Below are 20,222 nucleotides of genomic sequence, written 5' to 3' on the forward strand. Positions count from 1 at the left end.
GACGCACTGTAACGCAACGTAAAGCTTGGTTCCCACTAGCGACGCACTGTAACGCAACGTAAAGCTTGGTTCCCACTAGCGACGCACTGTAACGCAACCTACGCAACGTAAAGCTTGGTTCCCACTAGCGACGCACCGTAACGCAACGTAAAGCTTGGTTCCCACTAGCGACGCACTGTAACGCAACCTACGCAACGTAAAGCGTGGTTCCCACTAGCGACGCACTGTAACGCAACGTAAAGCTTGGTTCCCACTAGCGACGCACTGTAACGCAACGTACGCAACGTAAAGCTTGGTTCCCACTAGCGACGCACTGTAACGCAACGTAAAGCTTGGTTCCCACTAGCGACGCACCGTAACGCAACCTACGCAACGTAAAAAAGCACTGCTGCGTCGTCATTTCCCACTTTCCGTGATTACGCAATAAAGCACTTTGCGTCAATACGTCGCTGCGTTGCGTTGCGTCGCTAGTGGGAACCACGCATTAGTCTATGCTGTAAAAGAACTAAACACAGTTTGTCGCACCATTCCATTCTATACTGAAGTGTGAGTTTCACATCCGGCACCCTTAAGAGCAGATTTGGGAATCAGGGAGATGTTGCGATGGTGCAGTGGTGGTGGTTTAAATTTTTAAGTTATACGAATATTTTAAAGTACTATCTCAGGATTGTACGAAATTGACAAGAGACGAAGATAAATAAAGTTTGACTCCGTTTAATGACAAAATGTTAACCAAACACCAGAAGTAGGATAAGATAAATATGAATAAACAGTTATAATAATAATATCATAATTATATAATTATAACAAATTTGTTGTCATCAAATGATTTGTTGACAAATATTAATTGATTATTATTATTAATTAATCCGTTTAATGACAAAAGTAAAGCAAACACCAGAATTACGATGAGATAAACATGAAGAAACAATTATAATGATATCATAATTATAACAAATATGTTGACAAATATTAATGAACCTTGATTATTAATTAATACATCTAATATGAACCGTAAAGCATAATTAATAAACCCATTTTTCAAACTTAAAAGATTAATGCTGTATGGCTATCACTATCACTATCCTGTTTTGAAAACAAAAACTTATGATATAATGGTTGTTGATGATGGTGTCCATTAATAATAATACACTAATAACTGAAACAAAGATTGTTGACGAAGGTGTACAAATAAATAATAATTGAGGTGGATAATAATGGTTGTCTGTGATGGTGATGATATACACAATTCTATTTATGATGGTGTCGATAAAATTGTTAAAGATGATACAAAGGTTGTTGATGATGGTGATGGTATAAAGGTTGTTAATAATGGTGATCAAATAAAGTTAATTGTGATGGTGAAACGACGGTTGTTGATGAGAAATTCATAAAAGTGATACAGTTATGTGACGTCTAGGATAATGATAACACAACGATATATGGTGCTGATATAAACTAGTGATATTAAATTTTATTGGTAAAATATGAAGACATTGTAACTAATATAACTAAAAAAAATCTTGAATAAACAATATAAAGCAATAAAAATAAATTCAATAATAAAATATCTTTCATTTCTTCTTCTTGTTTCCTTTTCTTCTTTGCCTTCCACCTTTTCCTTTTTTCTTCTTTGTAACTTCCAATGTCTGGTGTTGATCTTCATCATCTGCTTCTTCTCTTATCTGTTCTGCAACATTATCATCATCTTTTGCATTACTCGTTGCACCTACAGAAAATTGTAATATTTGTTTTTTGCCTACTATAATTAATTTAACAATGGAATTTCAGCTGTAATTTTAATTCCTTATTTAGGATTTTATACACATGCTATAGTAGTATATGAAATCTGGCTACATTTTATATTTATTTAAGAATAATAATTATCTCAATTTAAACACTAATACCAGTTAGTTCCCTTCATTTTGAGATCACTATCCTGTATGTATGTATCTTTACCATAACACTTACCACTGCTTATCTTAGTATCAGTTGGCTCCCTTCGTTTGGATGTTTCACTAGACAGTTCAATGACATTTGACCTGTACGTATGCATCAAGCTCTGAAGTTCATCAAAGTTTTCCCAGTTGCGTTTATCAATGATCTCCACCATAGTTTTATTAAAACGACTTCGGTCTTCTTCGATCCGCTTTAAAGGGCATTCCGAAAAGAAAAAACAATTTATACATTAGAAATAGTAAAAATAAATATACATTTCAGAACAAGATATACTGTACAATAAGAAATCATAAGTTATAACAAAGTTTGAAAATGAACTACTCTAATGATAACAGTGGCAAAATGTAATTAGACTTAGACTACTACAATCAATGTTATGTAATTCAATTTTTTTTGTAATAAACATTAATAAGCAAAATAAACATGTTTTAATCTTATTTATTAAGGTGAAGAAATCTAATGAAACCAACTTACATTAATAAAATAATCTAAGTCTTTGTTTGCAATATCTAGACCTTTTTCATGATTCCATTCCTTTTCAGTTACTTTAAAACAAAATAATTTCTTGGTATTAAAATGGCAAGTTTGATCAATCTCATAAATATAGGTTGACACTCTATGTTAGTTGGTTCATTGATGAACTGTAAGCAGTAAATGTCAAAATGATGTCATTGAAGTCAAGTGAGGCAAATTCATCAGCTTAGTCCATCACCTGAACAGCAACTTAGTCATTAAGTATCAGAAACAAGGATGAGGAATCAGGTAGTCAGCCAAACTGTATGTTAGTCAGCCAGTTAATATTATGATTGTTAAATTACCTTCAAATAATGGTACCAACTGAGTGACCATCTTGAGTTTGAATTCGTCCAATGGCTTTTTTCTGTCAATATGTTCAGGCAACAAGACATGCTCTTCCATTTCAGTAGATTTTGTTTCTGCAATGCTAATTTCTCGCTGTATGGTATAGTTTGATGTAGCCTCACCTTAAATATATAAATGAATGAATTAACTATAGAATCAAAGATTCTCAAGTTAATTTAAGCTAATTAATTCAAATTCTAAATGTAATGAAAAAATTACTTATGAAATCATCACCTGATGACTGTTGAATAAACAGCATAAACACACATTACAGAGTAAAGATTATTACTATTATTATTATTGTAATTCCACAAAAACAGTCCTTATTATTGCACTGTACCTTCAACAGGGCTGACAGGTCTCAATTCTGTTTCATCAGCTTTTATAAACGTTGTCCGGCATATTCCACATCTTGTTTCATTAACTGACAATTCCTCCTCTATTTTAATAACAAACCAAGGGTTAGATGTCTTCACCTCATCCACTGGACGTTTATCTTCATCCATCTCTTTGGCAATTTGTTTCCAAACAAGATCAGCCAACATTCCTTTTTCTAATAGGATTGACATTACTGTTGAAGTAAATTTATGTCTTCTTGCTAGATTTGACCTTATCTTAGAAATCATGTCAGATTTCTTGTCCAAGTCTTGACGTTCCTCAACCAATTCCTTTTCTTTCTCAAACAATTCCCTTTGTTCAGCATCTTCATCAACATCTTCAATTTTTTCAATAGAATCTTTAACAATGTTGTTTCTTGTTTTAACAAAATCTTTATCAACATCTTTTTTTGTTTCAACAGAAACTTCAACATCTTTGTTTGTTTCAACAGAATCTTTATCAACATCTTGTCTTGTAATAACAACTTTTCTAATTATTTTGTCAGAACTTTCTGGAGCTATGATTGGTTTCATTTGAATCATGCCCTCAAGACTTCCTAACCGGACCAGCTTGTAATGCTCTGTAACAATTCTGTCAAACTGAAGTTTATGAAATCTAGTAGATGGGTTCCAATGGCAGACCATAAGATATTCATCGTCTCGTTCCATCAACAGCGTTTGAAGTGTCTGTGTTAGGTCTTTCAATGTTCTCATGTGTTTAACACTGTCCACAGCTCTTGCAAGTCTAGGTGGATATTGTTTATCAGTCTTGATATGAATTAATTGGCATCTCAACTTAAATGCAAGGTCAAAGTCCAACAAATTACGAAAGTTACATAGCATCACAAGGGCTAATACGAGGCTTCTTTCAGCTTCTCCAGAGTCAATGTCCTGCCTTAAAGAAAATGCATCAGGAATTATATCGAAGTTATGAAACTTTTCTCCACAGACCATAAAATCTACAAAGTTTCGAACTTGACCAAGTATTTCTTTATGTCTGATGTTACTGACCAAATCAATCGATTGATAGTAGTTGTAACGCCTACCACGAACTCTGCACAACTCATCCTGAAATTGAACTTGAGCAAGGTAGCTAGCTGGCAGAAAAACTTCAATTTTGTGATTATCTTTAGCCATTATTGCACATGCAACTGTAAATGCTTGCTCGATTATCGCAACAGTGTTGGAAATAGATGGGATTAGAGGTTCATTAGGTCTGTTGGCAATAAACACCAAAAATCTGTTACAGCTACCAATTGCTTTAAGTGGGTCTCCATTAAAATACAGATCAGTTGAATAATCCAATATTCTGCGCATATTGCTCACTTTACCTTTACCCTTTTCAAACCAGATTCCTAAGGGACGTTCTCTGAACTTTGTACATTCTGTTTCATCTTCAGTCATCCATTGCTTTATGGTGTTTGGGTCTTCCTTGACTAAACGATGGACATTCAAAGCTTTAAGATAAACATCTGAATTACAGTTTCTCTCATGAGTCTGAAGATTTTTCCGTAGATGCAAGGCCCATCCCACCATTTCCTGCTTTACCTCAGGCTGACGAATCATATCTAAAAGTTCTTTAATCACTGCATGAGTTTCTGTTGTTATTCGTCGATTACAGTGAGCTGGAAACACAAGATCATATAATTTGGAACAAGGCTGATATTTCCATGCGAGGATTTCATCTATCTGCATATCTGCAACTCTCATATTGAGCTGTTTCCATTGTTTTGCACAGTTAACCAACTTGATCATTGACACAAAGCAGTCAGCAAGCTGTAAAACCATACTTTTGCGGTAAAAACTGTGGAACTGTTTACATTGATCTCTAGGGCATGCTCTACCAGTTGCAAATAATGGACACTGTTTTGTCTTTACTTCTATGCTCATAAGCTTATCTTTAATTCTCTTAAACCAGGTTCTTGCCTTAGGCAAACAGTGGTTTCGAACAACGTTTAAGCGAGCCTGTCTGAATTTATCTTCTGCCCATTGTGCAAGGGTTTGCAAATTAGCTCCAAGATCTATGTCATAAAAGTGCTCTGCAGAGTTGACAGGTTGCAGATCTTTTGTACCATCATAGTTCATTAAAATATGTACGAATGAATGAAGTTTTGTAAGACTGCGAACAATGTTGCGGGAAAGTGACTCTTCTAGTTGTAGACGCAAGTGAACACATTCCATTTGACCTGCATCACTGGAAGCCTGGAGGAAGTGCTTTGCTGCATCATTCAATAAAGAAACATCATTGTTTAACTCTGCAAGAATAAGCTCACAGTCTCCTAGAAGCCTTGGCAAACCTTTACTTATTTTCAACAACTTCAACGATTCTTCTGCATGTTTTTTGACATCTTCTACAAGTTCTTTCCTTTTACTTTCATATATCTGATGGCTTGACAATGGAGATTTCTCACAAACTACAGTACTTTCCTCTTTCAAGACATTGACTTCTTTGTCTTCACTATCATTCAAATTGCTTGGAATATTTTCACCAGTAGAACTATCTCTTTCTGGCTTGATAGACTCAACATCATTTCCTATGTTATTTGAATCTGCTGTGTTAGACATCTCTGGTGATTGAATCTCTGCAATCTCTTTTAATGGATTATCTGTAGATGGAATCTCTTCTTCAGTTTTTATTTCTACTTCATTCTCAGTTGGCTGGTTACTTTCTGTTTCTAAAGTTTCTGTCTTTTCTTCACTTAAGACCATATCACCATTCTCTTCTTTCTCCATGCCAGATTCATGTACATTGGTTTTCTTAAGAAGCTGCTTCTCCATACCAGATTCATGTACAGCGCTTTTTTTAAGAAGTTCCATACCAGATTCATGAACAGTGCTTTTCTTAAGAAGCTTTGGCTTTGTCAAATCAAAATCTCTGAGTTGTCTCATCTTCTGTTTTGATAACTTTAAGTGGCATTCGGCGCGGAATTCTAGGTGATCATTACCCTGGCATAGCTCAATGGCTTGTAGAAGATCACCAGAAGCTTTTAAGATTTCAGCAGCCTCTTTCAGCCTTCCTTCAGTTTTAAGAATTTCGACGGCATAGGGATGTAAGTTATAACCTTTCAAAAATGTTACTCGATCATCTACATTTGGTAATCTGTTCAAAGCTTCCAACATTTTAGGATAAGCTTTCTGTTGGAGATGTTGTTTGGCTGCACGATGGCAACATATGGCAAAATTATCTCTGAAAAAACAATTTCATTTGTTTATTTAACATTTGTTAGTGACAGAATAAAACAAAAAATAACTAGAATAGAAAAAAGATAAATAGGTAAATGCTGCACTAGCCACATTTACATACCTTGGTGGTACACAACCATCAGGGAGGTCATTGTTGGCTTTTCTCTGCTCATATCTTTCAACCACATCAGCTGCTTTGTCATATTCTCTATTTTGTTTTAATACCTTGAAAGCTGTTGCATAGTCACCACGCTTTTCATGACATCGACTAGCATCACGGTAACTCCTCAATCGAGTCTCAAAGATCTTTGCAGCGCCAGCAACCTAATTTAAAAAAGAATGCATTTTATGAGTACAAAAAGCAAGATAGTAGTAAAAGAAATAATGATAATAATGAAATAACTGTGGCAATCTATGAAAATACCAGGATAGATAATAATTTTCAGATTTCCTTCATGCCCCATGCTTCGAAGTAACTGCATAAACATCCTAAACATAAAATATTTGCCACATGTTTTTTTCTTTTGCTTCATATTATGCTTCTTTTGTACAATGCTAATGTATTTATTCATCTGCAACATGTAAAGATCTCAAAGGAAATTCGAACTTTGTTTGTCAATAGCTTTGTAGTACTGCAGTTTGTGATTTTCTAAATTCAAATTAACTTATACCTGTGTATAGGTTTGTACTTACATCACCAATCTTTTCAAAGAGCTGAGCAGATAGATCAAATGTCTTGCTGTTGAAGAGGCATCGCGCTGCTTCATTGTGCATTCCACACTGTAAGAAATCATACGCTGCCTGAAGATACCAATCACACATTTTGGAAACATTCACCGATCCTTTCATCTTCTCTGCTTCAGTTACTCGAAGGCTGGCATTTGCTTTCAACACTTTCTCCTCTGAAAATGAAATTAGGACACTACTACTGTTTTGCTTGATCATCCAAGACACATACTTAGCAAAGGAGTTAAATTTTATATTAAAATGTTATCTTATAAGAAGTGTTTGTAGGTAAGAGATAGTATAGTAGACTTACCATTTCCAGCAGTTTTGTAGCATTTGAGTGCTACTTCCCATAGGCTATTATTATAGAAGTAATCGCCTCTCTTCTCCCAATCCTCTGGTGATGACTTTTCCACAAACATAACATCATGGACTGTGAAAAACAAAAATCACAACATAAGACAATTTTTAGTACAAATGGTTTTTATGCAACAGTGGTTTTTTTTCTTGTGAATTTATCTGTAAAATGGGCAGATAATAACCTGTAGTAAAATTGTTCATATTTTACTTACATTGGCTTTGACTTGATAAATCTTCCTTTGCTTCCAGAACTTGAACAAGTTTTCTAACTTTGAAGTACTGAAACATTGGCTTGCGATTGTTAATGTCTTCGTCAAAGATCCAAACATTTACACGAGCACGGCTGATGGCGGTATACAAATACTTCAATTCAGAATTCAATACCTGTGTTATAATAAAATGGTTTGTAATGTAGCCTTACTGTAAATAGAAACCTGCAATTAACAAATATCTGGGAAGATGTTCAAATTTAACTCATTTGTAGTTGTTAATCAGCTAACTACCCAATAAGTATCTTTTTTATTTCAATAAAATCAATACACAAAATTCAATAGATAGAATTATTTTAGGAGAAACATTTTCTGTGTGAAGATATGGGTCTTTTATCGCATTTGATTTGAGAACTTATTTATTATTTTGACATGAATATTGATGCAAAAGTTTATTGCTAACTTTACTGCTTGGACTTTAGTGATACTGAATTACCTTGTGTTTATCAGGGTCAAAGGCCAGCTTCCTGGGTTGTTCTGCAGTGGAATTCATGACATCAATGTCTAACTCAAACAAATTTGATTCACTGTTGTCATTGTTTGTATTCTGCATTTGTATGTCATTCAGATGTTCGTGCACAACTCTCCACTCATCCTTTGCCTGTACACATTTAAACCAAAATGATTATTTTTAGATTATAACTTAAATTGATTATTTGAGTCATATGGCAGCAAGTGCACTCTATAATTAAAAAATTCAATATCATTTATGTTAACAAAGTTTGTGTCCAGTTAGAAAAGAAATAAGAAATATCAGCTTTCAAAATGTATAATGATAATGGATTTTCTTACGGGAGAATCTTTAAAAAAGTTGTAGATCATGACATCATCAAACTCCAAACCTTTAGCCTCAACGATTGTAAGACATAAAGCAAGACTCAGCTCTTCTGGTAATTGTTTTTTTGCTTCATCATTGGCTACTAGAATAACCTAAGAAGAAAAAGAATTAACATAAAATTTAACAATGAATGTCTGAACAAAAAAGGAAACTATAGATATACAGTATCCCTGTACATGTTAAAGAATACAGTACACACTTCCAAAAGAGTAGGGAATCCTCTATATTTATGTAATCATCTGGATCTCACCTGATGAGCTCCAAACTCAATTTCAGAAGTCTTTCGTTTGTTTCCACGAAGTATCATAGCAAGGTCACTAGTGCTACAGGAATCCAGTAGTACTGGTTTAGGTCCATCAAATAGACCTTGATCTCGCTTAAGACGATCAAATGAAGTTGGGAAAAAGAAGGATAATAAATCCACCACACTGGCAGCCAACTCTAGTATTCCTTTAAAATAATAATGCATGAATGAAAATAATGTTACAGATTCAACAACTCTACAGTACTGTAAATGTTCCAGTCATAAAAGTCATGTCATGTCTAGTTGTTAGGGAGCTTTTGATTTGCAGCGACCTTTAAGAAAGAATAAAAAAGAATTTGAGAACATAATTACCAGCATGCGACCTGTAGTTGTGGGTAAGCTGGTAGACCTTCTTAGGCACAGCAACAGCCGATTGTTTTCCAAGAGCCTTCATAGAATCCTTGGCATAGTGGAACAGAGATTTCAAATCATCAAACCGGAAAGCAACTCCACGCATGATACTTTGAGCTGTGTCCCCTGCAAACAAAAATCATGGTATACAATTTTCTAATAAGTTGTTTTAATCTTGTCTAAGTAGAAATTGTTTTAAAACATAATACAACTAAAAATACCTGTTAGGAAAACAGCGTTTGGATCACTACAGCATCGAATGAGCAAGGCTAACTCGGCTTGGGTAAAGTCTTGTGTTTCATCAACATAGATTTGATGTATTGCCCAATCAGGTACCTCAACTTCTTGTAGACGCTTGTAGATGTCATACACAACATCGGCCTCATCAAAATAAAAGCGTTGCTTCTTCATATGCTGAAGAAATATGGTAATGTTAATGAATTTAGTTCTGGTTGACAAATGGGTGCCAATGCAAAATTTCAGTTATTATATACTTTCTAAATATTATTGCACCTAACAGACCTCGATTAAGTACTGAAAATACTTATTACATGCTCACTAATTGCCAATTTCTACAACATTGTTAGTTTGCCGTATCAATGTATCTATATTAAAATATTCTAATGTATTAGATAAATAAAGTCTATTAAAATAATAACTGAAAAAAACACTACAAACAAATTTTTACATACTTCATATATTTTAAAGAGCTCAAAAATCTCTTTTCGATCACCAGTAAAACTTGGTGCCCTCTTTTTGCCCAATTTTTGATAGCCTTCTAGTTCCAGTTTTCCCTTATCCGAGTGCAATGCTTCTATTGAGCCTACAAAACATTAAGTGCGATAAGTGCATGCACATGCAACAATCTAATTCCACTTAAGTGTCAAAAAATGGGAAGTTGATTACAATGATAAAACATAATGTTGACTGTTATCATGCTACAATATAATGGTACAAAATGGGAAGTTGATTACAATGATAAAACATAATGTTGACTGTTATCATGCTACAATATAATGGTACAAAATGGAAAGTTGATGTCAATGATACAAATATTTGTTGACCATAATCATGTTTGAGACATGTTAAGCGTGGTTCCCACTAGAACGCAATGCAACACAACCACGTCTTAACGCAAAGTATTGGGAACCGACAACACAACAGTGTTGTATACATTGGAAAAACATAGGAAAAACATAGTACAGTGCATAGTCAAGTATGCAGAGTGAAACAGGTCAAAGTCTACATGCAACCAACCACACTTTAAAGAGAACATTTTTTTACCTTTGATAAACGACCTGATTTCCATCCAGACCAAAGTTGGATGATAAGGTAAGTTTTTCTTGTTGATTTTAGTCCAAAAGGTATTTTCAAAGATTTCATAGGTTACTTCATGCCGTTGATCGCGTGTGCCCGTCTTCTTTTGCTGTTTCTCTTCAGCATCAGGATCAAACTCAACCTCTTTCTCCTCTCCATCTTCATCATCGTCATCATCCGATTCATCGTCATCTGATTCATCCTTCATGTCCATCATATCAAGAATAGGTTGTTGTCCATCTCCTAGTAAAAAAAGGTTTCATAATTAGTTGAATAAGACATTGTTAATACTAGTGGTGTGTTGAGATGTTAAAATAACATGAAAAAATACCTTCTTGCCATCCTCGTATTTCTTTCTTTAAAGAGCCATCAGGGTTGCGTTCAAAGAACGGCTGACCCGGAAGTGATGCATCGAGTATCAAGAGAAACTGCCTGGAGTTGAGAAAGTATGGAAACCCTGTGCTTGGAGCATCCTGAAAGCGATGAGGGCGCTGTTCATCTTCTGTCTCCAAGTAATGCGTCGCTACATTACATCCATGTGCTAAATCACGGAAATTCTTAAGAACTTCATAACACAAGACTCGATTTTTTGTGATGAATATTTGATTGAGATGATCATAGGGTACTTCAGTGTCACTTTCTTCAGAATCAGTGTCTTGAGATACAGGGTTTGCAACAGCACCTTCTTCTAATTCCTCATCAGATGATGTTATGTCAGTTTCATTTCCTAAATATGGTTAGCAATTAATAGTATTTAAAAAATAAAAATTAATGATTAAAATAGTGTGTATACCTTCATAAAAGACTTTTTGAAATTGAGCAAATCGAACAAACATGTTTTGTAAATAACATATTAATATTAATCATTACAAAAAGTACTTCTGATCATTTTTCAGCTTTTCTTGCATTTAAAAAAACTGCCATAAATTCCTACTCGTGCAAATATATAGAAACAAAACAACACTAAACTTGTTATCTGCTCCAAACAGAATATACAGTATTGAGGTGTTAACAAATAAGAAGATAATAGTTACCAAATTCGCTAACTTTGGAATGCCGAAAACCAAAATCGCGTGGTATTCGTGGTTCACAATCAATTGACGCCATTTCCCAGTATTTCAGAAAACATGACCAAAGTCGGTAAAGACAGCAAGTTGTTTTTCCTAAAATGAATGAACAAGTTAATATTCAGTTATAAATATCTTAAAAACAATTCATTACATACCTTAAAGTTACATCTTAGCTAAGGTCATTCATAAATTAGAAGTTACAATTAATGTTTACTATAATTTATTTGCTATCCAAAAAACACATTTTATTCAAACTAAGCAACAAAGATTGTTGCTGGAAATAGAGGTTCCATCCAAATTATTTTACCTGTTCCACTACGTCCTAGAAGCAGAAGAGAGCAAGGAGGCTTAGGGTTGATGTGAATTATGGCGTGTTCCTTCTCTGTTACACGGAATGGAAAGTCAACTCTTGTACTGGTGTCATGTAAGATGTTGTTTACAAGACTAGAACTAAAACTGTAAAACTTCATTATATGATATTCTGTCTCCTTTGAGCTTGCTGGTGGGAAGAAATCTTCTTTTTTGATCAGCCTTTGTGGAGAATCTTCTGGAAGTATTTCTTGGTACAAATTTGGAATCCTTGTTGCTGATAAAAAAAAAAGGTATTGTTATTAATGGAATACTTACATTTTTGTTTTTTTTTTAGATAACATGATACATGAGATGATAAATTGAAAATTAACCTTGTCCAGTTTGTTTATTTGGAAGTCCTCTTAATTTTTTCTGGAGGATACATTCATGACCACGATCAATTGATTTCAAAATCACATCAATTGCATGCGATACATTGTCATGATCTGGAACTACGTCCCAAACACGGATGACCTCAGCATAGATACGACCTCCAGTGACACCACCAAATTCTTGTTGAGTTTCTATGCAGAAAAGTGGAAACATTTATGTATTTGCATTATTGAATGATATTCATCGTATAGGCAAGTGAAAGGCAGTAAGTCCAATTTTGTGACACTGTGGTGAAAAGTTTGTAATGGGGGAAGATAGTTAAAAAAGGAATGTATGCATTGGCCTCTTATAGAAGTAGATAGTATACTCTTACAAATATCACAGCGTCTTGTGCCCATGGGAAGAAAGAGAGAACATAGATAGAAAGATTTTATTAAGGTAGCAAAGTTGTTCAGTTACCTGTAAGTCTTGCCTCTGGATTCACACTAAGTTTTGGTGAAAAGGCTATAGCTTGCTGCCACAGGATCCTAGCACCACTGGTCAATTTGATCTCAAATAGTTGGATGTTTTTAGATTTGTCATGGGTTAGTGCTTTGGAAAGACTTTTAGACCGATCTCCTTCACCAAGCCGTCGTATTTTGTTCACAACAGCTTGTTTGATTTTATTTAGAACATGACGATCTCTTAAGAATTTCCAAACTTTGGCAGTACATTCAACTTCCCAGGTCAAGTTGTCAAACACTGCTGAATCTATTTCTTGTAGATCTCTATCTGTGCCTACATTTTCAGTTTGGTCTTTGAGTTTTTCTAAAATATAAATAAGATTATGGAAATTAAATTTATGTTTTACATTTCAGTAATTTATAGTACAATTTATTACTATTAAAAAAACCAAAATTTATTTATTTATTATTTGAAGGTGAGATGAATTTTAATTTTAATACAAAATATAGTTTATCAAACCTTCATCTGGTTGTGTTATATCAGGTGCTTTTTCTTCTTCTGCTCTTTCGTTTTCCATCTCATTCTTTTTTTTTCTTGGTTTTCTTTCAGATTCAATTTCCTTCTTATTTCTTTTTGCTTGCTTAATAACTGGAAGCACATCATCAATCAGTCCAGCTATTTTTCTCTTTAACTCATTTTTATCTAATTTAGTTACAGCATTCTCCTTCTTTTGCTGCTTTGTTTTCTGCTGTGAATCCTGATCAGTTGTCATAGGTGATGATGATGATTCTGCAACTTCTACGGTCCTAGTCGACTCTTTGGACTTTGCAGGACCTCTTTTCCCTTTCTTTGGATGATGACGTGCTGCTTCTTCCAGGAACTGGTATCTCCTGTCAAGTCTTTTTATTTGTATAGGTATTCTACCAGATTTGTTCTTCAAATATGGATTCACCTTATTTCTAGCCAGGAGCTTTATTGCCTCTAGTGACAAAGCTTCGTCTTTTTCACTTAAAGCAATATGAAACAGTGTATCATCAGTGTGAGTATTTACATCTGTTGGGTCCAGATACCGGTCATCATTCTTGTTGTTGCTGTACTTGTCAAAGAGCACCTTGAGAAGATCCATTTTTTTATCTGAAAAAAAGTACAGAATAGTGGCATTATTACAGTGAAATGAATAATGGGAAAATATATGTTCTAACACTACCATCGGTCAACCCCTATCCAGGGGACATCTCTATAAAGGAGAACAGTTTGTTGGCTCCTAAAGTACTGTGGCTAATAGAGCAAACTATGAGACAGAGGTTCACTTTTATGAGGACAAAATCTATAAAATAGCTGCAGTTTCTTTTTTTTTTATTAGTGTAATTAAATTCCATTCATGTAGTCTAATTCATAATCATCATAAAATCGTATATTAAAAAATATAAAATAATGATTTAAACTATTTTATACATAACTACCATATAACCTAACCCATGGGTTCTCAACAGAGGCCTGCAGAGACCTACTGCTAAAAAAAACCTTAAAAGCGCAAGTGCTGTATGGATGTTCCCATCTGTGACATTCACACTCTATATTTGGCCCCTGACTTTATTTTATGTCCTACGGTAGAAAACTGTAGCTTACAAGTATCTTAGTATGTGGTTTTCACTCAGAGTGCAAGGCTTTAAATGACATTATCTGATTGGTGGTAGCCGTATTGCGAAAGTTTGATGTGTTTTGAAACTGAACAATAAAGAGAAATTACCATTGCATTTCAAACAGAGTCTCAGGGCAGCATGTAGAGGACCGTCTCCAGAAACTTCAACAAGATCTTCTGGTGCTGCATCTTTCCTTATTAATGCTGTTATCATGGCATAGTTATCACCTTTCATCTCTTGATGTAAACAATACCTGACCGGGGATTGACCTTCACCTGGGAGACCATTTGGTACAGCTCCATTCTAAATATTTCAAATTGACAATTAGATCTATGAAAAAATCTGTATTGATTCTAAACCTGTGATACAATATTGAATATCTATGAGACAATTGGTGCAGTGTGTCCATTTGATATTGTGCTTTCCTAAATATTGAATATTACTGAGGCCTAAGTTGGTGGAATAAGTTTGTGATGTAAATTAAATTATTTTCTTTACTGGGTAAAATATACATTTAAAATAGTGTTTCTACCTCTAACAAAGCTTTAACAACTCTAATCTTCTCAATGTTCTTATCTGTTGATTTTAGACATCTCATGATTGAAATAGATTTCACATCACACCCTGTAGCTAAACCACCTTGGCCGTACTCAAACTTATTTCCTCCACCTTTTAGTAAAAGGAACATCACTCGCCAACAATTTTCAGTCTGAAGATCAAGCATGGTTTTATCCCAAATTGAAGGATTTAATCCACTTTGCACATCTTGCGCAATTTCTGCCAAAAAAATCATGGAATCACTTAAATCACATATATATTGGTTACATTTTTGTGCTGAAGTTCAATTCAATCAATACAATTTCACAGTGAGTGATGAAAGAAAAAAACAATAGAAGCGAAAAAAACAATAGAAGCAAAAAAAGAAATGGAAAGTATGATTAACAACACATATTAACATCCCCTTTTCCATTAATTTACTGACTAGTCTTTTGTAAATAAATAAAGAATGGGATGTAACCTACCTTTGAAATCAGATGAATCTAATATGTTAATGATTTCTTGTTTGCAGTTTTCTTCTTGTTCACCATTGTTTCTGTCCACCATAACATTTAAGAACACTTGCAGGGCTTTGCTATACTGTCTTTCTCTTTTTAATTTACAACCTTTTTCAAACCCATTAACTTGTTCTGAAAAAAATAACAATTTAAAGGTTCATATGAATACACTTTTATATTTAACATATTTAGTTGACTCTTTATATCTATTACTGCTTTATTTATTGTTGATTAAACAGACAAACTTCTATAAAACAAAGTGAACTGCTGCTATTAAAAAACAAACATTGCAGTTCTTTTCTAAATGTGGTTTAGTTGCATTCTGTTGCTATGGCAATAGAAATAATCATGTACTTTTCAAACCTTTTTTGTATGTTTGCTTTTTATTTTTTTCTTTGGTTTTCAAATTAGGCTGACTGTTTTGATTTTGTTGTGGTTTTTTTCTTGCTTTTTGTTTATCCTGTTTCTTGGGATTTGCAACTTCAGAGTAAGGGCGTCGTTCTCTCTCAGGCATGTCATCAGAAAATTTAGAAAAGCCATAATCAGTATTTGAAGCTGCTGGTGATGAGTAGGGACGCCGGGTCCGTTCTGTAAGAACAGGATTTTCTTCAAACCGTTGTTGCTTTGTCTTTGGTACAACACTTTCAGAAGATTTTGGAACTGGTTTTGCTTGATTGGCAGTAAGCTTAGAATCTTTTTCCTCACTTCGTACTTTCATTGCTAAGGTCCAATCGTCTGTAATATAATCAGCAGCTGTTTTTCCAGATTTATCCTTGACACACGGATCAACCATGTTCTTTAAAAGATAAAGCACTGCTGTCTTTCTCTGCTTTCCACTTCGCTTGGCAGCAAAGTGCAGAAGTGTAGCACCATCACTGTCCTTCCGGCTTCGTTTCTCTTTACTTGTTACATGTTCAGAGAATAAATACTTCAGAAAGTCATAATTAGCTTCAATTAAAACACAAAAATATGAGTTAACAACAAGTCTCCATTGGATGGAAATAAATAAAAACATTATCTTGCTAAATGGCTCAATTATGAAGTAGCTTCACAAGAACAAGTTCGTAATGTACATTTAATAATCTCACTTTAATTAATTTAAATTAAAATATTAAATATATCATTACCAATTTCCATGCAATGGTTCAAAGCAACATGAAGGGGCGTATCTCCATCTTTGATTGACAGTCCATTCCAATTCGCACCATGTTTTATAAGAACCAACATCAGATCCATTCCATATCTATTCCGATCAGAAGGACCCATAAATCTTCAATTTAAATGAAAAAAGAAAAGATTAGAAAAAAAAACACATACTAAATTACTAGTCAAATGAAATATCATACATGCATATCCGGGTTCAAAACGACTACCAGTTATCATTGTGAATCAAATGTATCTGTTACAATGATATATAATAATAGGGATCTAGAACCATCCCCTTTCTTTTAAAAAAAATGTTGAGTGTAGACATGTAGACACAAGTGTGTTCCTCTTATTTATTGGTGTAATTACCCACCTTATGAGAGGACGAAGATTTACAGATGAAGCATCACAATTTGTTGCCATGCCGACACCTCTTGGAAGATAAGGCTCACCTTTGAGAAACACACGATGTAAAACCTTGGAGAAAAAAAACACAATAATTATATTCTGCAAAAGCCATGCTTTTTATGATGATCAATAATATTAATTCAGGCTTATATAGCTCATTATGCAAAAGCCTCAATGCACTTAACAGTAAAAATAAAATGCCAGAAAAGTGCCAGTCAAAAAAGTTTCAAAGTTTTCAAAGCTAACTTAAAATAAGTAAAGCAATTGAAGAAAAAAGAAAAACCTTGTCCATTGATGGAAAAAGCGAGAGAGTAGAGACTCGGAGACCTCTCATATGGATGAAGAAGTTGCGATATAAAACAAATCAAAAGAGATATAACTTTAATAATATTTTTCCACTTTACCTTGGTTAGTCTTTGTTTAGCTAACTGCGAAACAACTTTGGACCAAACCGTGGGTGGCGCTCTACATCGAAAACAAAGTTCTTCCACTTTTGGCATGTCTGCAATGCAATTATGATTATTTATTACGAGTGTTGCTGGCAAAAGAGAATTGCTGTTATGGCAGGGTGAGAAAATAAAGTAGTACTACACACCAACTATTGCAAACAAAAACATACAGTTTTTCAGATTCTCTTCAGGTTTTAATCAACAGATTAGGTAGAATATTGTTATCTGTAGACATGTATACCCCTATTAATGATATTTTAAGTACTCTTGGATGGAGTAGACTTACAGAAAAATGGAATGAAAATATTCTTATAATGCTATTTAAATGTTTAAAAGAAATAGCTCCAAGATACTTCAATTTACTGATAACCATAATAAATGCACTTGCTCCCAAAGTAATAATGACTTATCTATTCCGTTATGGAATAACTCTCAGGGTAAAAGAACTTTTGTTTATAGATCAACAAGACTATGGAATTTTCTACCAAATAACATAAAATCAGAACTCCATAATATGTCTTTGGCAACTTTTAAATCTTCACTATAGAAAACATATATGTATTAACCTTTTTGCCATCACAATTGTAAATAGTTTTAAATCTCTTTTCTTTTTGTTTTTGTTTTATATTTTATTTTTGTTATATTATATGTTTACTGAACCACTTTGGAAATCAGTACATTTGTATTGAAAGTGTATTTCAGTTTAAAGAAAGAACAAATAAATAAATAAATACATTATCATGCTTGAATGGCTGTTTTTCTTTAGTTCCCAGATAAACTTGATAAAATAGAAGGCCTACTAGAAGGGAGCTGTGTCTGCAAAAATTAAAAACCTCAACCAGAAATGGAAAATGATAATGGGATCAGACACATCAGATTACCTTTGAGATTCTCCCATAATATTGCAATTTCTCTCATGAAGTCAGTCCTGTCTTTAACAGCAGCATCATCAAATCCTCTGATTCTACTATATCCATCTACCAAAGACTGGAGCGCTTGAAGGAGCTTATTCATTTCCTTATATGCTACAAAAACTCTCCAATAACCCTGCAAAAATATACTAAATAAGGTAAAGAAGATGATTTCTTCCAGGGATACTACTAGTTGAAATTCTTTTATGACTATGAAAACAACTTTGACGATTATCAAAAACAACATTAATTTAACTAAAAATTGAATTGATTTAAATTCAATGTATTTATTTTTCAATTTGTACACTTTTGATGATTAACTTTTACTAAGATGAAATGTATGTAAAAAATTACCTTAATCCATGTTTTGTCTACGTCCAAACACATCATGCCATCATTAAGTGCCTCTTTAAGTCTGCCAAGTTTAGAAAACGCCAATGACCGGTTGCTTAAGACCTTAGCAACATCTCTTGTGGTAAGCCCTACTTCTATGACGTGTGTAATCGGGTATCGTGTAATCTCTAGTGCTTGTGAGTAGCATTGAATGGCATAGTCATAGTGGCCATGTTTATTTGCTTCATTTCCAGTTTCTTTATGAGCATTAAACTGGTCTACATAATGCACATTTATTAAGAAATTAAATTAAAAAAACAAGAAATATAATAGTAAGAGTACTGACATTTGTAAATACCGTATTTTATTCACAAATTTTGTGGGGAAAATACGGTATACAAAATACGGTATTTTTTTTATGAGCGCAGTTTCTGTATTAAAAAAATACCGTATAAAATACGGTATTTTCTTGGCAGCAGAAACAGGGCCACATAGATAGTAGAATTGTGAATAAAATAGTTGTTAAAAAGTAGTCAAAGTGAATACATGTTTCTTTGAGTCAGCTTTACAATACTTTACAATACATTACAATACATTACTACTGTACAAAGGTACTAGGGGTATATAACAAGTATAGTAGAATAATATTTTTGGGAAGTACGTTGTTTGGGCCAAATAAATTTGATCCAATTTAAATGCAACCAAAACAAAAGCATAGCTAAAGTAGTAGCACTGGGTATGTAAAATACCAGAAGTTGATTCAATCACAACTGACAAAATATCATATAAATATTCAATATTCATTCATTTTTTTTAATTGTAAAAACTAATAGGCCTGCCTACTTACTCAAATGAAAATAGTCTTGTTGTTGTTGATAAGTGTAATTATATGATGGATGCCCTCGACGCCCTGCCATCACTCCGCCCAACGATGATGATGATGTGCAGATGTGTGGGTTCAAGCTTCCGTCCCAACAAGGCTACTAGAAAGTAGTCTAGTTGGGCCTAGTCAGACTGTCGTCGTGCTTTTCAGTAGGCTTAAAATCATTATTGACGATATATCAATACTGTATTATTACCGTTATACAACCAGGTAACTAATACTTAAATACCTACGTATCAGATTACAGTAAATATACAAAAATACAGTATCTTTCGCCAGTATTTTAGGTACATGAACTACTTGTATTGTTGTTTTCTCCGTTCGTTGTCGAAAGTCGGGAATTCCCGATTTCTAAACAATCCCGAGGTCAGCAGGTGGTTTGGGCAATTCCATTTCAGATAGGGATGTTAAAACTGAAATAAATTTAAAGCTCTGGAGGTACAGGCATGCATTTTAAATATAATATCTGGTTAATTGTACATAAATAAATAAATAATAATAAATAAATAATAATAATAAATATTTGTAACAGAAAAATACATGAATTTCCCTTAATATGGTCAAATACAAATTTTGGCAAAATTCTGCCATAAAAACCAGGAAGACTTTTTTCAGTAGTTAGGTAGTTTAACCTAATGTAATAACATGTCT

The 20,222-nt window shown here is 33.8% G+C and overlaps 1 protein-coding gene across 2 annotated transcripts; it reads right to left on the minus strand.

Annotated features, from left to right (window-relative positions):
- Positions 1–684: 684 nt before the first annotated feature.
- Positions 685–19,881, minus strand: LOC144836386 (TPR and ankyrin repeat-containing protein 1-like). Of its 2 annotated transcripts, none has more exons than XM_078691577.1 (32): positions 19,536–19,881; positions 18,710–18,966; positions 18,326–18,491; positions 17,400–17,497; positions 16,961–17,064; positions 16,569–16,711; positions 15,805–16,389; positions 15,409–15,573; positions 14,919–15,163; positions 14,494–14,689; positions 13,263–13,877; positions 12,759–13,106; positions 12,299–12,490; positions 11,923–12,201; positions 11,580–11,708; positions 10,877–11,272; positions 10,513–10,788; positions 9,921–10,051; positions 9,450–9,642; positions 9,190–9,354; positions 8,824–9,023; positions 8,528–8,665; positions 8,172–8,336; positions 7,679–7,850; positions 7,420–7,539; positions 7,074–7,282; positions 6,502–6,704; positions 3,161–6,384; positions 2,778–2,942; positions 2,434–2,504; positions 1,972–2,149; positions 685–1,729 (listed from the first exon to the last, which is right to left on the minus strand). In XM_078691577.1, the coding sequence occupies exons 1-32, from the start codon at positions 19,603–19,605 to the stop codon at positions 1,575–1,577; spliced, it is 9,753 nt and encodes a 3,250-aa protein (XP_078547703.1). In that variant the 5' UTR covers positions 19,606–19,881; the 3' UTR covers positions 685–1,574. The 2 variants fall into 2 exon arrangements, with proteins under 2 accessions (XP_078547703.1, XP_078547704.1); XM_078691578.1 differs by having other exon boundaries at positions 686–1,729; positions 1,975–2,149.
- Between the last annotated feature and the right edge of the window lie 341 nt (positions 19,882–20,222).

The sequence above is a fragment of the Antedon bifida genome, chromosome 1 (genome assembly GCF_963402885.1).
Source record: "Antedon bifida chromosome 1, ecAntBifi1.1, whole genome shotgun sequence".
In the NCBI taxonomy this organism is placed as follows: domain Eukaryota; kingdom Metazoa; phylum Echinodermata; class Crinoidea; order Comatulida; family Antedonidae; genus Antedon; species Antedon bifida.

Bases quoted from the DNA above. Each gene is read 5' to 3' on its own strand.
- LOC144836386 (XM_078691577.1), bottom strand. From the start codon at position 19,605: ATGGCAGGGCGTCGAGGGCATCCATCATATAATTACACTTATCAACAA. The intron at 7,540-7,678 runs GTAAGTAAAATA...TGTTTTTCACAG, and splicing joins TTTATCAAGTCAAAGCCAAT to TCCATGATGTTATGTTTGTG. The intron at 7,283-7,419 runs GTAAGTCTACTA...TTTCATTTTCAG, and splicing joins CTACAAAACTGCTGGAAATG to AGGAGAAAGTGTTGAAAGCA.